At 46.8% G+C, this 16,037-nt stretch overlaps 1 protein-coding gene across 4 annotated transcripts in view; it reads left to right on the forward strand.

The window, feature by feature from the left end:
* The first annotated feature begins 5,435 nt into the window (after nucleotides 1–5,435).
* Nucleotides 5,436–16,037, forward strand: part of chd4a (chromodomain helicase DNA binding protein 4a) — a 61,017-nt gene continuing 50,415 nt past the window's right edge. For 3 of the 4 annotated variants that reach the window (XM_083646571.1, XM_083646568.1, XM_083646570.1), the window contains exons 1-4: nucleotides 5,436–5,619; nucleotides 6,075–6,249; nucleotides 9,891–10,000; nucleotides 12,099–12,344. In XM_083646571.1, the coding sequence (XP_083502697.1) occupies nucleotides 6,189–6,249; nucleotides 9,891–10,000; nucleotides 12,099–12,344 (417 nt within the window). In that variant the 5' untranslated portion in view covers nucleotides 5,436–5,619; nucleotides 6,075–6,188. The remainder of the gene's footprint in view (nucleotides 5,620–6,074; nucleotides 6,250–9,890; nucleotides 10,001–12,098; nucleotides 12,345–16,037) is intronic. The other variant, XM_083646569.1, reaches the window with a different exon arrangement.

The raw sequence follows: 16,037 nt of genomic DNA on the forward strand, positions 1-16,037 counted from the left end.
CTGAAATTCACTTTGTGTGCACTGTAGATGACACCTTAGCAGACAGCAGCTGTAACAGATAATATGTCTGTGTCACTACAAGCATCATGTACTGTATTCACCTTATGCAGCCCCGCCCACTTGACCCATTGTATCACGACTTCCTGTTCAGAACGCCGGCTGTTTTACCTGCTCAAACTAGTCTGACTCACCTGGTCAAACCTAGTTTGACTCACATGATGAGTCAGACTAGGTTTATGAGTCACAGGAAGTGTAAATACAATCGGAAGTTCCGATTGTATTTACACGTCCTGTTATTCTCTCAAGCCAGACGGTCTCTTCTGCATGAGGTGAATACACACATGACAGACGGACAGCAGAGAGAACATGTAGGATGTATTGTGGAGAAAAGGTTTGATAGATTTGTGCAGTGGAGAGGTTTCTCTTTATTGACTATAATCAACATGACTAAATCTCAAGGCTCCTTCTGACTATTTACTATTCCATTTCTGCATCGTCTGACTACAAGGCAATGTTATTACACACACCTCCACTTTATTGCTCTGACTCAGAGATTCTCTACATTTTTCATATCGAGGAGCTCTAATTTAGTCCACATTAGGGCCACAGACCCCCGTCTCTCAAACGCAAATCTAACTATATTTTTTATTGTTGGATACGTTTTTTCCAGAATTCCATGACTATCTGTATTGTAGGTACTAGAGAGGTAACAGACTGTCTGTATTGTAGGTACTAGAGAGGTAACAGTATTGTATTGTAGGTACTAGAGAGGTAACAGTATTGTATTGTAGGTACTAGAGAGGTAACAGACTGTCTGTATTGTAGGTACTAGAGAGGTAACAGACTGTCTGTATTGTAGGTACTAGAGAGGTAACAGACTGTCTGTATTGTAGGTACTAGAGAGGTAACAGTATTGTATTGTAGGTACTGGAGAGGTAACAGTATTATATTGTAGGTACTAGATAGGTAACAGACTGTCTGTATTGTAGCTACTAGAGAGGTAACAGACTGTCTGTATTGTAGGTACTAGAGAGGTAACAGACTGTATGTATTGTAGTTACTAGAGAGGTAACAGTATTGTATTGTAGGTACTAGAGAGGTAACAGACTGTATGTATTGTAGTTACTAGAGAGGTAACAGTATTGTATTGTATTGTAGGTACTAGAGAGGTAACAGTATTGTATTGTAGGTACTAGAGAGGTAACAGTATTGTATTGTAGGTACTAGAGAGGTAACAGACTGTATGTATTGTAGGTACTAGAGAGGTAACAGTATTGTATTGTAGGTACTAGAGAGGTAACAGACTGTCTGTATTGTAGGTACTAGAGAGGTAACAGACTGTCTGTATTGTAGGTACTAGAGAGGTAACAGTATTGTATTGTAGGTACTAGAGAGGTAACAGTATTGTATTGTAGGTACTAGAGAGGTAACAGTATTGTATTGTAGGTACTAGAGAGGTAACAGTATTGTATTGTAGGTACTAGAGAGGTAACAGTATTGTATTGTAGGTACTAGAGAGGTAACAGTATTGTATTTTAGGTACTAGAGAGGTAACAGTATTGTATTGTAGGTACTGGAGAGGTAACAGTGGAAATAAATATGACCAAAATAGTCATTCTTCTACATTCTCTAACTTCTTGTTGATAAAAAAAGTGGTGAAGTGGGCTCCGGACCCCACGTAGAGTATTAACTGCTCTAAGTCGACCTGTCTGCCTGCATACAAGATGACCCCCCCCCCCCCCCCCCCCCCCTTCCCCCCCACACCCCTAAAATACGGAACCGGAGTCAAACTCCTTTAATGTGTCCATACTGTACTTCACTTGGCCAATAAAGTGGATTGTGATGACAGACAGGAAAGATGGACTTTAGAGAGAGGGGGAAGGGGGGGTGAAATGGCGACAAAGGTCACCGGGCAGACTTGGGCCCTTTCTCAATACCGAGAACACATTCTTGTTCTTGTGTTCTTGGGGAGAACCTTCTTGCGAGTCGTTCTTGGAAGAATGAACTTGCTAGGTCACAAGCACACATGACGCTGTTGGCAGTTTGAGACGATGCGTTCTTGAGGGTATACCGCGCAGAGGCCGCCTGCAGTACTACACAAATAAAAAGCTCAGCTTTCGCCATAAATGTCGGTAAAGTGGCACTTATTGAAACCTACTACCCCTGCTTGAAGGCATCACAAGTCATCAGAAATTAATTTAGTGATGAAATGAAACTTCCCGGAGCTTATGGCGTCTTCTCTGCTGCGTTCTGCCTCTGCTTATGCAGAAATGAATGCTGGGATACGTGCCTTGCCAAGTTGACACAAGTCACCAACCAGAGCATCCTCGTAAAGTGGGCGTGTCGAGAACACATCCGGGAACGTTAAGCGTTCTTGGCGAAATGTGAACTTTGCATTGGAACAGTACTTGGGCTGCGACTGATGACGTTTCACAGGGACACAAGAACACACAAGAAAGGGCCTTGAACTCCATCAGTGGCTACCATCTTCTGTGTGTCTCTTTAGCCTTCTGGGACATCCAGACACCAGCACCCCCCTCCTCCCCTCTCTCTCTCTCTCCACCTGTCCATCACTCCTGTGCATTATCTGGCATGGCAGACGCACAGAGATCAAACCCATTGACTCTGTGTTGCTGCTTCCTATAGAGCGAGGGAGTGGGATAGGTGGAGTGGAGAGAGCAGTCAGAAGCGTTATGGTATGTATTTTGACTTACATGGTAATCTGACCCTGCCTGTAACCCCCCCCCCACAACCACCACCGCCTCTCCGCTTATCTCCATGGCGACCAGGCTGCAGCACAAGAGGAGTATTATGGTCTGTCGTTTCTTCACTCTCTCCCCTCCCTCCTCCCCTTTTCTCTCTTTTTGCTTCAGAAATGATATTATTATCATTGTGTGATATGCGAGTATCCTGCGAGCGGGGTGGGGGGTGGGTGGGGCGTCGGCGCGAGCCGTGCACGAGGTTTCTATGACAACTGCCCCCATATATCCCTCTGATTGGTGATTATGGGATGTTGCTCACCCCCCCCCCCTCACCCCTCCCCCCCCCCCCCCCCCTCCCCCAAATGCACACATGAACACTGTGTCCACACAGTCAAGGAGAGGGAAGCGTGGGGGAGGGGGGGGAGAAAGACGCAAACATACAGACGCAGAGAGGAGAAGAAAATCGAGAGACAGAGAGAGAAGAAAGAGAAGAAAGAGAGAGGAGTTAGGGGTGGTGAGGGCATGTAGTTGGTTCTTGTCGTTCTTTATGCCGGCCGTGAGAGAGAGAGAGAGAGAGAGAGAGAGAGAGAGAGAGAGAGAGAGAGAAGGAGGAAGTATTGCCGCTATGCTGCCGGCGGGACAAAGGAAAGGCCCGAGGGAGGAGAGAGGGAGAGAGGGAGGAGAGAGGGAGAGAGGGATGAGAGAGGGAGGAGAGAGGGAGAGGGGGAGGAGAGAGGGAGAGAGGGAGGGAGAGAGGGAGAGAGAGAGAGAGAGACTGGGAGAGAGAGTAATCAAAATGAAGGTGTGCTGAGTCAGTCAACCATGTACTGTACTGTAAGAGAGAGGGAGAGAGAGAGAGAGAGAGAGAGAGAGAGAGAGAGAGAGAGAGAGAGAGGCCTTCAGCTAGAGGGAGCCAAGGGAGAGAGAGGTATGTTAAAGGGTTAAAAGCCAGAGTGAAAGAACAATGCAACAACATACTGAACCCCCCCCCCCCCACACACACACACGTACATTTAAATGAAGCAGAAGCAGCATCTGAGGTGTGGAGAGCACAGCAAACACATCAGGTTGTATGTAGCCTACGTGATTCTTCACATTCGCAGTGTGGCTCCTGTACATCACAACATTATTGATCAAAACCACAGTACTGCGCTGGTCGAAATGTTGCGAGAAAGTGACATTTTTTATCCACAATTAAACAATTCAATTCAACGACCCACAGAAATCCTTCATAATGAGGCGATAAGACACTCACCTGGAGGGGAACTTAACTCCTCCCACCACTCTTCTTCGCTGGTTTGCAAGTTTGTCTCCGAAGCAAAGCTCTCTTTTCTGTTCCAAAACACAATTTGGGTGGAAAAGGGGAAAAGAAACTTCTTGAAACCCAGTATGCCCAAAATATATGTCAATGAGATGAACATAGATTTGATTATTTAACTTTCATTTGGCATGTGGATCATAATCATGATATATATAATCGAGAAAAAGCCTCATGATATTGATTTCAACGATATCGTCCAGCCCTAACTATAAAGCATCTTTGCCCCACATTGTCAATGCATTACAGCGAATGGTGGGAACACTGTCTGTCTAGGCCCCAGACGCTTTTCCCACCATTGAGTGCAATGCATTTCAACCAAGGAAGGCCTTCGTGTGTGTGTGTGTGTGTGTGTGTGTGTGTGTGTGCGTGTGTGTGCGTGTGTGTGTGTGTGTGTGTGTGTGTGTGTGTGTGCACGCGTGTGTGTGCACGCGTGTCTGTGTGTGTGTGTGTGTGTGTGTGTGTGTGGTGGCAGACAGCTTGACTCAGCTGCTGGCCCCGCTCTCCCAGTCTAGTCTGTGTGTGTGTGTGTGTGTGTGTGTGTGTGTGTGTGTGTGTGTGTTACGGGGGTTCGAAGCCGTATAGACTCCTCAGGTTTTGACTCGGGGTTTGAACTCTGTGACCTTTATCTGTGTGAGACGTGTTCCCCTGCACTCCAGCCTGTCACAGCAACCTTTCCCTCCGACGTCTCCCTCTGCTGACGGACACATTCACCCTGGTGATGTTGACTGGCGCGTCACAAGAAGCTGGATTACTACTCTCTTTTTTTTAGGAGATTGACAAACTCCCCAAAGCGAGTTACCGGTATGGAGGTGCCTCGCAGGGGTTTCCACCTGGGTCGCCCCTTGTCACCCTTTGGTGACCCCAAGGTGTAAATGTCTTGAAGGCGGTGTGTGTGTGTGTGTGTGTGTGTGTGTGTGTGTGTCATGTGCACTGTCTTTAGCGTGGACGTGTGGTACAGTACAGCTCACTCAGTGTCTGGATACATGCAAACATGCACACTGAAGTTAAGCAGTCATGTGGCACACAGTTGCCATGTGACGTCTTTTCCTTTCCCCCCCCCCCCCCTTCGCCTTTCTCCTATCTCTCTCTTTTTGGAGTTATGCTTATTGTGGGATGTCAGTGACTGCGCTCATTACTATTATGGGATGCCGCACGGGGGTGGGTGGTGGTGGTGGGGGGGGGGGGTGCGTCTCCATGGCAACCCTGGTTGCTAAGGGGGGGGGGTGTGTGCATGGAGGAATGGGGAAGAGACTGGAGGAGGGAGGGAGGGGGTGAGTTGACTATTATGGTCTGTACGTTGCAAGGTAACTATGCAGAGTGGGGGAGGGGTGAGTAGTGTGGGGGGGGATATTATGGGATGTCTGCCCCCTGATCTCTTTGTGTGTGTGCTGGGTGCGCGCGTAGTGTGCGAGAGACGGCGTCGTGTGCACACACACAGACACACGCACACGGCCAGATTAACGCCAAACAAAAAAACACGGAAATCTATTGAAATTGTTTGAACGTCGCCACCCAAAAAAAAGCTTCCAAGTATTGATTGGAAGGTAAACTAAGCCCGGGAGTTACTGTTTTGGAAGCTGTGTGTGGAATCAAGTTGTGAGTATGATAGTTTTTGGTTATATTATTGTTTTGTTTGTGAAGTGATTTCAGTCAGAATATAATGTGAATGTTAGCGGTGGGTTTCACATTGTGTATTTTGGGTTTGTAGTGAGAGTTTGTGTGAGGATCGCTGGCCGCCGGTCAGGCTCGGTTAGCACAGCATGCTAATGTACCGGGAAACTAACGATAGCGGCAAGATGGCATGTCAGCTGAATGAGTGAGGCTGCTCATCTGCTGCTGCCAAACTGATCGCTTTACATTAGCCGCACAAAGTTAGCTCTCTTTCCCAAGGAGCACATGTGGCGACTGTTTATGTCGCTCGTTTTACCGGATGATGAATGTTTTTGAATGTTATTTGGTGCTAATCTGATAAATATTCACTTCCGTTTTCTTTTTGGTTCTTTTTATCTCCCTCTGGGCCGGCTTCCCTCCTCACGCGACTCTCTGACAAGACTCCAGACTGGGACAAAACTGAGTCGACACGGATTTACCCCCACAAACAAAATAACTTGATTTAGTTAGCTAAACTGTTAGCTAACTAAACTCAAAGTTGTTGTTGTGTCGCTATGTCTGGAAGTGAGGATGACAGAGATGATTTTGGACCCCCCGCAGACCGGTTAATGCACGGTAAGACTTGTCATTTCTGTTAGCTGAAATTGCTAAAGTTCATATCACTGCTTTGCTAACGCGTAGCATGATTTGTGAATGGAGCTTTCTTTGGAGATCCATGTCCAAGCTTGATAGCTGAAGCTAGTCCAGGCTGGCTGGCTAACCTGCCGGGTGCTAACGTTAATGCCGACATTAACGAACACCATTCATGACGTGAACGGGCTCCGCTGTGGTCGATCGCCTTCATAATCAAAGGCACCTATAACGTTATGTAAAAGCATGATCGCTGACGGTGGTATAGTGGTGAAGTCACTCTTCGTTGCCGGCATGTTCCCGGGCCTAAAACGTTAGCCAGCAGCTACCGGCGTCTTTTCTTTACGTGTCGATGACAAGATGGAGGCAGCCAGTTAGCTGTGAAGCTGCTGGATGACGCTCTGTCGGTGTAGCTTCCCCCTCCTCATGGAGCGGCTTCGATCTGAGAGTGGAACAAGTCAAAATGATGTTATAAACAAAGCTGTTTGGATGCTAAAACGACTCGTTTTTTACTGCTAAATGCTGGTTTTTACAGAAAGCGGCGTGTGACTATAACGGGTCGCTCTGTTTACAGTTTTTTATAATGCTGCTCAAAGCACACGAGCACGCGCGCTGCGCTGTACACGGCCGAACCGTTTAGCACACAAAGTGCTGCTAGCCTCCAATGCTAACGACCACTACTGCGAGTTAGCTTCCCCAATGCTAGTGACCGCATTCAAGTGCTGCGAGTTAGCTTCCAATGCTAAAACTGGCTTTTGTTGTGATCAGAAGGTTTAAAACTTACTCATCTTTTGGAGCTTAGCGTCACACATCGTGATGGAAGTGGGTAAACTGTGACCTCCAGCCGCTGGTGAACATAAATCAAACCCCTACCAGTGTGGGGGGTAAATGATATCTCCTTGATATAGGAAAGAGTGTACGAGATATCTAAATATATATATATATCTATCTCCTCATAACATATGACAATATTTATGTTAATACGAGCTCTGGGTTTCTTTTCATAATAGTATATGTTCCAGCTGGGCATCCTTAATTTGACCTATAAAGAGAGCTCATCACATTATGGTTAAGGCATCTCTCTTACCAGGTGCATCTAATTGGCAACTTGCCATTTACTTTTGACCATAGTTAATTACATGAATAGGCTTGGTTGGAACCCAGCTCCACTTAACTTTGGGGCAACCAGGCCTGTGGCAGAGATACTAAACATAATGACTAATCTGTTGTGAATTGCATTTTTAACCGGCACCACTCTTGCTACTACGGTCAGCTTGTAAAAGGCATAGTAACCAAAACCAGTTGGCTATCAAGGCTAAACCGTTTCCTTTAACGTTGGGACGACTTAGATCTGGGAGTTGAGACTGTTTCCACCCAGGCTAGTAAAGGAGACGCAATAGAAAATCCGGCAGCCATTTCGACTACATCTTTGGAATAGAATAGGACCTCCAAATGACGGCTGGTTTCCTGCCAAAGTGGCTGATGGAGTAAACAAACTGAACCACAGCCAACATTTACCAGCATCGTGGCTGGTGTTTGTTTCCCACTCAGTTTCCAGTCTGTAGGTGTCTACTGATATATGCATGCTATCTTCATGACTCTTTGTATCCAATAATGGTGTCACATGGGCCATGCAAGCTCATGCACAGGCCCTCTCTGTGTCTCACCCTGAAATAAGCTCATGCACAGGCTCTCTGTGTCTCACCCTGTAATAAGCTCATGCACACAGGCCCTCTCTGTGTCTCACCCTGAAATAAGCTCATGCACACAGGCTCTCTCTGTGTCTCACCCTGAAATAAGCTCATACACACAGGCCCTCTCTGTGTCTCACCCTGAAATAAGCTCATACACACAGGCCCTCTCTGTGTCTCACCCTGAAATAAGCTCATACACACAGGCCCTCTCTGTGTCTCACCCTGAAATAAGCTCATGCACAGGCTCTCTCTGTGTCTCACCCTGAAATAAGCTCATGCACACAGGCTCTCTCTGTGTCTCACCCTGAAATAAGCTCATACACACAGGCCCTCTCTGTGTCTCACCCTGAAATAAGCTCATACACACAGGCCCTCTCTGTGTCTCACCCTGAAATAAGCTCATACACACAGGCCCTCTCTGTGTCTCACCCTGAAATAAGCTCATGCACACAGGCCCTCTCTGTGTCTCACCCTGTAATAAGCTCATGCACAGGCCCTCTCTGTGTCTCACCCTGAGGCCATTTACACCTGGCGTTAACATGCATTTTCAGATTGCAATCAGATTGCAGAAATGGTTGTCCTCTCAATCCGCATAAAGTTGCTGTATCCAGATTGAGAGGACACATTGCATTTACACTTGTGTTCAATGTGTACACAATGCATCCCTGACCACCTCTGGAGGTGGTTTGGCCGATCAGATTGCGATCCTTCTTCAATGCGTTTTGGGGGTGTTTACACCTGGCATTTCAAGTGATAAAACACAATCTGATTGCAATCTGATCACAGAAAACGCATGTTAGCGCCAGGTGTGTAAATGGCCTCCCTGAAATGTCTTTCCTGGCCTGGTTGCCCTCTCTGTCATTACGTTTACATGCACAGTTAAGTCGAGCTATGGTTATAGCTTCATTAGGCTATTTACTCGGACTGCCGCTCTTGTCCCAGTATACAAGCACGGGTGGGAAATCGATTTTTTGATGGAATCATGTTTCCTCCGCTATGATAGGTGGCGATATACACTCTTTCCCCGCAGGCTCGGCCAATTCTAACAACTGGTAGCAGCAAGTCTCTTAATAATGCAGCTATTTCATTAAAAAAAGATGATATATTTATACAAATGTTTCCCCTCTAAACGTTCACTTCTGGCCCATATAATAGTGTGGCAGTTTGTTTATGTTGAGAGACGCTGCGCCCTGTGTGTATTTGAGTGATAGGACAATGTGTTTTGCTGTCTTCTGTGTTTATGTGGTCGAGCGAGGTTGTGTTTATGTGGAGAGAGAGAGCGCCGATAAACCGTTCAAACGCAGGGATGGTCACATAACACAAAGCTGCCCCTTGTGAGCTCAATACAGTTGAAACTAAGATATTCCTTTAAAAAAAATTCTAGACAGATTTAGCTACTACATCAACGAACTTCACATTTAGCTTTAGCTAATCGCTCCCTGGCCGCTAACCTAACAGTTTTACACGCTGTTGTTCGACTTCCGGGTCAAAGAACGTTAGCGCATGCGCTGATCGCCTCGTCCAGTTCCAGTCCGACTGGCCTGTATACATGCAGGAGTTAATCGACTCCCAATCGCATTATCTGGGTGTGTTAGTCTGACTTTTATAACTTTGATTTCAGTCGAAGCTAACATGTTTTACATGCATTTCAAAAGTCCGGTTTTAGGCGGACTGACACAATAATTCAATTTTTATAAAGTGCATGTAAACGTACTGTGTGTCTCACCCTGACATGTCTTGCCTGGCCTGGTTGCCCTCTCTGTGTCTCACCCTGACATGTCTTGTCTGGCCTGGTTGCCCTCTCTGTGTCTCACCCTGACATGTCTTGTCTGGCCTGGTTGCCCTCTCTGTGTCTCACCCTGACATGTCTTGCCTGGCCTGGTTGCCCTCTCTGTGTCTCACCCTGACATGTCTTGCCTGGCCTGGTTGCAGATAACGAGGAAGAGGATATCTCAGAGAATGAGACTCCCAAGGTGAAGAAGAAAAAGAAGGCCAAGAAGAGCCGAGAGAGCAAGAGCAGCAAGAGGCGGTCCCGCAGAGAGGTAAGGGGCTGAGTGTGTGTGTGTGTGTGTTGAGGCCTGAGTGGTCGCTTTAAGGTTCATCAACGTCAAAACATCTTCTCAAAATACTGGTTGCAAATGATGTCAGAAAGAAGTAGAAAAACAACTACAAACACATTCTGCAAAACCAACGAATGCAAGGCAACAAACATGAAAGTAAACCCTAAAAGGGAAGCTAAAACGTAAGCGCACAATAAAATGCCATAAAAGCAAGTCTGTCAAAATGAGTTATTAATTAAGAGGTATACAGATTAAAAGATTAGAATGATACAGATTAAAATGCCTGTGATTTCTGTGGCTTAACAGCAGTTTGATCGCTACAACGATGTCATCGCGGCCCAAAAACTCAGTCACCATCCATCACTGTTTTACAAACTAACGAGATAAATTCTAACGAGATAAATTATAACCATTTGTCTGCTAACTTCTCACTCTGCTTTATTTTGACGCTTTTCCTTTGCTGCTTCTTGAATTGTTTGAGGGTCTGGAAGTGAAGCCACTTCTAACTTCTAAACCTCTTTGTTTGGGAAGAACGCATGCGTTTCCACACATCCAGTCCAGCTGTTGGGCTGACTGTACAGAGCAGAGGTTTAAAACCCACACCAGTCAGCTTCCCAAACGATGAAAGAGGCAGCTAACTGTCTGCAGCTTTTAATAGTCTGCTCCTGTAGGAAAAACGGCAACAAAAAGTCACATTTGCTGGATTGTGGATTGTGGCTATCATCTTAAAACAATACTTTGCAAGTCTTAAAGATGAGCTGAACCCAAAAAAAAATCTATTTTTATTTTTAGTTCACGTACCTGGGTATTCAGTGCTCCTATTTAATAATGTATGCAAGAAAATTCACAAAAATCAAATTTATTTAGTTTTCCACACTTGTTCCACATCAAAAGTAAATTGTTCAGGATTTCATTCATAACTAATCTACATTACGGTGACTTAACAAAGCATACTATCAAATTTCTACCCCGTTTCAACCAATCGTATCACTGCATGGCAGCTGTCAATCAATCTTAAATTCGAGGAGAAAATTCTGCAGGCAAGATGGCCACTTACTGCGTTTTAACCTGGCAGAATTTCTAGCCCATAATCTAACTAATAACTTGGCCAATAAGTATGCAACATACAAAATAAAGCATACGGTAACGTCTTTATTTGATGTGTAGAATGCACAGGACATGTAACTGGTTTGTTAAACTCACATTCCAGGAATATTGTGTTTACCGCAGCTCTTTACCGTGGCTAGTCGACGCTCCAAGCCGGCAGGCAGCATTCTTGGCTCGGCGTGTGCGCACCGGTCCGCACGGGAGCAGCCGGCTGCCCGGTGCTCCGGGAGCCCACTCGCGTAGCGCCAGAACACACTCGATTTGGGGGCGGAACATGCCAGGATTGGCCAACGCCAACTCCAGTGCCCAGAACTGTCAAATCAAACCATCGACACGCTATGGCCCGCCTCTCAGCCCTCTTTCATCTCAGGCGATATCTGTTTTCAGTCTGATACATCAACAACCCTCGCGCCACTTCATGTGTTCTTTAATGCTTTCTAAGATCAAAGCAAGTCCTCTATTATTTGCTATCATGTATCCTGTCACATCTTCATACCCCAAACCCTCCAATCTTAACCCAGAACCCCCTATTGTTCATTTGAGATATTTTATCCTCCATTTAGACTTATCAGACCTGCCCAATTTGTGCCTTTTACTGTAATGTCCCTTTTTCTGAAGTCCATTTGTTTTATTTTGAAAGCTGAGCTATTTGAATTCTGCTGGCAGTTAACTGTCATTCAGCCCACTGTTACATTTTCTAGGAGTGGATATCGATCTGAACTCATCCATCATTTGCAAACTACCGTAGTCCCCTTTTAGGTGACTAGTTTCATCCCAAAATACTGTAGGAGGATTTCTGACTGGTTTCATGTCTGCCCTGGTATCTGTCACCTTTTTCACTCTCCATCACTTTGCATCCCACATTTCAGAGTTTTCTTTTGTTGAATCCTGACCTGCCCCCCCCCCCCCTCCATTATAATATGATCGTGAGTTTGTTGTTTTGCTTCTGCTGACGTCTCTCCCCTCGTTTCAGGAGCTCGCCATCAGCTCGCCGGAGCCCACGGACGCCGGCGGGGGCGACTACGCTCTGGCCGCCGGCCCCGCCCACCGCTCGGACAGCGAGGGCAGCGACTACATGCCGGGACACAAGAAGAAGAAGAGAGCCAGCAGTGGCAAGCCCAAGAAGAGCAAAGAGCGCAGCTCCACCGGCTCCTCGGCCTCCAAGAGGAAAGAGCTCGAGCCCGAGGAAGACGACGACGACGACGATGACGACAGCTCGGTGAGGAGGAAGAATACGTCTGTCTGTGTGTGTGTGTGTGTGTACGTGTGTGTGTGCGTTAGGGCTAGGCTGATATGGGCGTTTGAAGGCCCATTCGGTTGTTCTCCCGGCCTTTTGCCTAGGCCGCCATCCCCCGGGGGAGAGCCTCCGGTGGCTCTGCCTTCGGGAACGGCAGCATTGGTTGAGGCTCAGCCTTTGGATTGTGCGGAGCCTTCTGGTGCTCCTCTCTCTGAGCTTGCGACGCCCCCTTTGGCTCCGTCTTCCAAGTTTGGAGCGTCCGCTGAGACTCCACCTTCAGGGCCCGCGGAGTTTGAAGTGTTGCGTCAGAGACACCGTTCTTGGTGGTCCCCACCGGACCGAGACGTTGACCCTTTTGATGGTCTCATTGGACGCCAGGTGGCGCCCGTAGAGGGGAGGGTACTGTTAGGATGATCATCATTCCTACTATGATGTCATAGATCACTGATGATGTCACAGACGGTGATGATGTCATGATTCACAAGTGTCTTAAATCATGCCTCTCGGATGGTCTCGCTGATGATGTCATAACACAAGGTGATGTCATATTCGGGACCTATAAAGGTTTGCTCTGCAAGTCCTCTGCAGTTGTTCATAGACTAACCTCAACCTTCTGCAACAGTTCCCCATCTTTCGAACCTTGCAGACTCAGCTTTCAAGTGCTACAGCGTTCCTAGTTATCGAGACTTCAGTTACCAAGTGTGTCTTGGACATTGAGTATCCGCACCTAAATCCACATGTCTCACAGCAACCCTAACAAATGGAGATATCTTTTGGATTGAAACTGGCATTTACGCTGGTTAATCATTGTCTTTAATTCTGTGATTCTACAACTTTTTCGCGTCAAGGAACCCTAAAACGGAATAAATAAATTAGACCACGAATAACACAGAACAACCACCCGTAAGATTTTAGCTTTGAGATGTTTTTATGACGGAAATTGATGCAAACTAGTCACCTTTAGATCACCTTTTTGATCCCAAAATATGGCACTTATTGCTTATTGTTTTGAATGATTTGGCATCTTCTATTACTGTCAACACCAGTATTGTTGTATTGCAATAATATGCCTTAAAGGTTTATTGAAATTTTGGGGAGAGCAGGAAAAGAAATCGGGGGGGGGGGTCGGAAAAACGCTATTGTCCATTTGATTCCTCGGGTAAAACATGTAAGATCTACCTTACTTATGCAAACACAAACATTTTGTAGTCTTAACTGTTTGACAAGTCATTTTGTGCTCCGTGACGAGTGACTGTTGACTGTGTAACCTGGCTTCATCTAGTCAGGCACTGCCTGACAAACACACATCTGATATGAGAGATGGTTAAACAAAGAGCTGTGTCTGGCGGACGCGCGCAGCCTTGTAGTTAATGGTACGTATGCAAAGGGTGGGGGTGTATAAAGGGTGGGGGTGTATAAAGGGTGGGGGTGTATAAAGGGTGGGGGTGTATAAGGCATATATGCTGTTACTATGGCAACGCCGCCTAGCGCCGCAACCGGCACTGCACTGGTGACCCTTTTCTTTTTGGTGAGATCAACACATTTTGATTTACTGGCAGAGCCGCCTCCCTGCAGCCTGCAGTCAGTACAGACAGAGGGCTGCTGGGAGATGGAGTCAGTACAGAGGAGAGGGCTGCTGGGAGATGGAGTCAGTACAGAGTCAGTACAGAGGGCTGCTGGGAGATGCAGTCAGTACAGAGGGCTGCTGGGAGATGCAGTCAGTACAGAGGAGAGGGCTGCTGGGAGATGCAGTCAGTACAGAGAGAGGGCTGCTGGGAGATGGAGTCAGTACAGAGGAGAGGGCTGCTGGGAGATGGAGTCAGTACAGAGGAGAGGGCTGCTGGGAGATGGAGTCAGTACAGAGGAGACGGCTGCTGGGAGATGGAGTCAGTACAGAGGAGAGGGCTGCTGGGAGATGGAGTCAGTACAGAGAGGCTGCTGGGAGATGGAGTCAGTACAGAGGAGAGGGCTGCTGGGAGATGGAGTCAGTACAGAGGAGAGGGCTGCTGGGAGATGGAGTCAGTACAGAGGAGAGGGCTGCTGGGAGATGGAGTCAGTACAGAGAGGCTGCTGGGAGATGGAGTCAGTACAGAGGAGAGGGCTGCTGGGAGATGCAGTCAGTACAGAGAGAGGGCTGCTGGGAGATGGAGTCAGTACAGAGAGAGGGCTGCTGGGAGATGCAGTCAGTACAGAGGGCTGCTGGGAGATGCAGTCAGTACAGAGGCTGCTGGGAGATGCAGTCAGTACAGAGGGCTGCTGGCTGCTGGGAGATGCAGTCAGTACAGAGGCTGCTGGGAGATGCAGTCAGTACAGAGGCTGCTGGGAGATGCAGTCAGTACAGAGGGCTGCTGGGAGATGCAGTCAGTACAGAGGCTGCTGGGAGATGCAGTCAGTACAGAGGGCTGCTGGCTGCTGGGAGATGCAGTCAGTACAGACAGAGGGCTGCTGGGAGATGCAGTCAGTACAGAGGAGAGGGCTGCTGGGAGATGGAGTCAGTACAGAGGAGAGGGCTGCTGGGAGATGGAGTCAGTACAGAGAGGCTGCTGGGAGATGGAGTCAGTACAGAGGGCTGCTGGGAGATGGAGTCAGTACAGAGGAGAGGGCTGCTGGGAGATGCAGTCAGTACAGACAGAGGGCTGCAGCACAGCAGGATGTTACAGGACGGTGACGATAAACAGGACAGGACACCAACTTTTTAAAATGTAGGCCTATTTCTCTGCTGTTTTATCAGTCAAAACAATGACTCTTCTCATTTTAATTTGTTTCCAAGCCTCTTTTGTGTGTATAAATAGAATGACCATGAATCAAGTTTGTAATTGATCATACATTTTGATATTAATCCTTAGTTCATCCAGGCAGCAGTGGAACAACAGATTAGAAGAGCAGCCGTAGTACTCAACCTTGCCCTTATAAGCCGTGTGTGTGTGTGTGTGTGTGTGTGTGTGTGTGTGTGTGTGTGTGTGTGTGTGTGTGTGTGTGTGTGTGTGAACATCCCTTTCCTCCCTGAAACCAGTTGGGTTCTGTTTGAGTCTGGCCAGCTCTTAGCTCTCCACCTGTCAGAACGTCAGCATTGGAGACTGGACCTTGGCTACTTAGTTTTTCGTGATGGCACTTCAACGTGGATCTTTTGAATTGTGAAATGACGTTACCACAGCGGGTGCCCAATAGATAGATCGTGATCTACCGGTCGATCTCGGCCCATCAATGAGGAGCTCGCTAAAGAAATCCAAAACGTATTATTTTTATTTGTTTGTTTATTTATTTATGTATGTATACTATTTATTTCTTTTTAATGCATAAACTAAATCCCACTCATGTATAGCTAACTCAGTATCAACAGTATTTAACATAACATTATTAAATAATGTTAAATACTAATATACTGTAAAAAAATGTGCTAAATATGTAATTGGGAGGACGAGGGGGAAAAGAAGTAGCTCGCGGCTAGTTTTTGTAAATAGCTGTCATCCTCAAACAGTTTGGGCACCCCTGTGTTAACACAAAGCAGGCGGATGCATTCATGGACACGAGTTCCCAGGCCTCTTTAAATGTTCCGTATTCCTCTTCATATTTGCATAAGGGCATTTTTGCCCTAGTTGCCCGTGGCTAAATTCCTACACTGCCTGAGATCAATTGTGATTGGTTGTTTGTTCGTTCAGGCAGTTGAGCGGTTGG

This window comes from Poromitra crassiceps (genome assembly GCF_964638095.1).
Source record: "Poromitra crassiceps genome assembly, chromosome: 11".
Classification (NCBI taxonomy): domain Eukaryota; kingdom Metazoa; phylum Chordata; class Actinopteri; order Beryciformes; family Melamphaidae; genus Poromitra; species Poromitra crassiceps.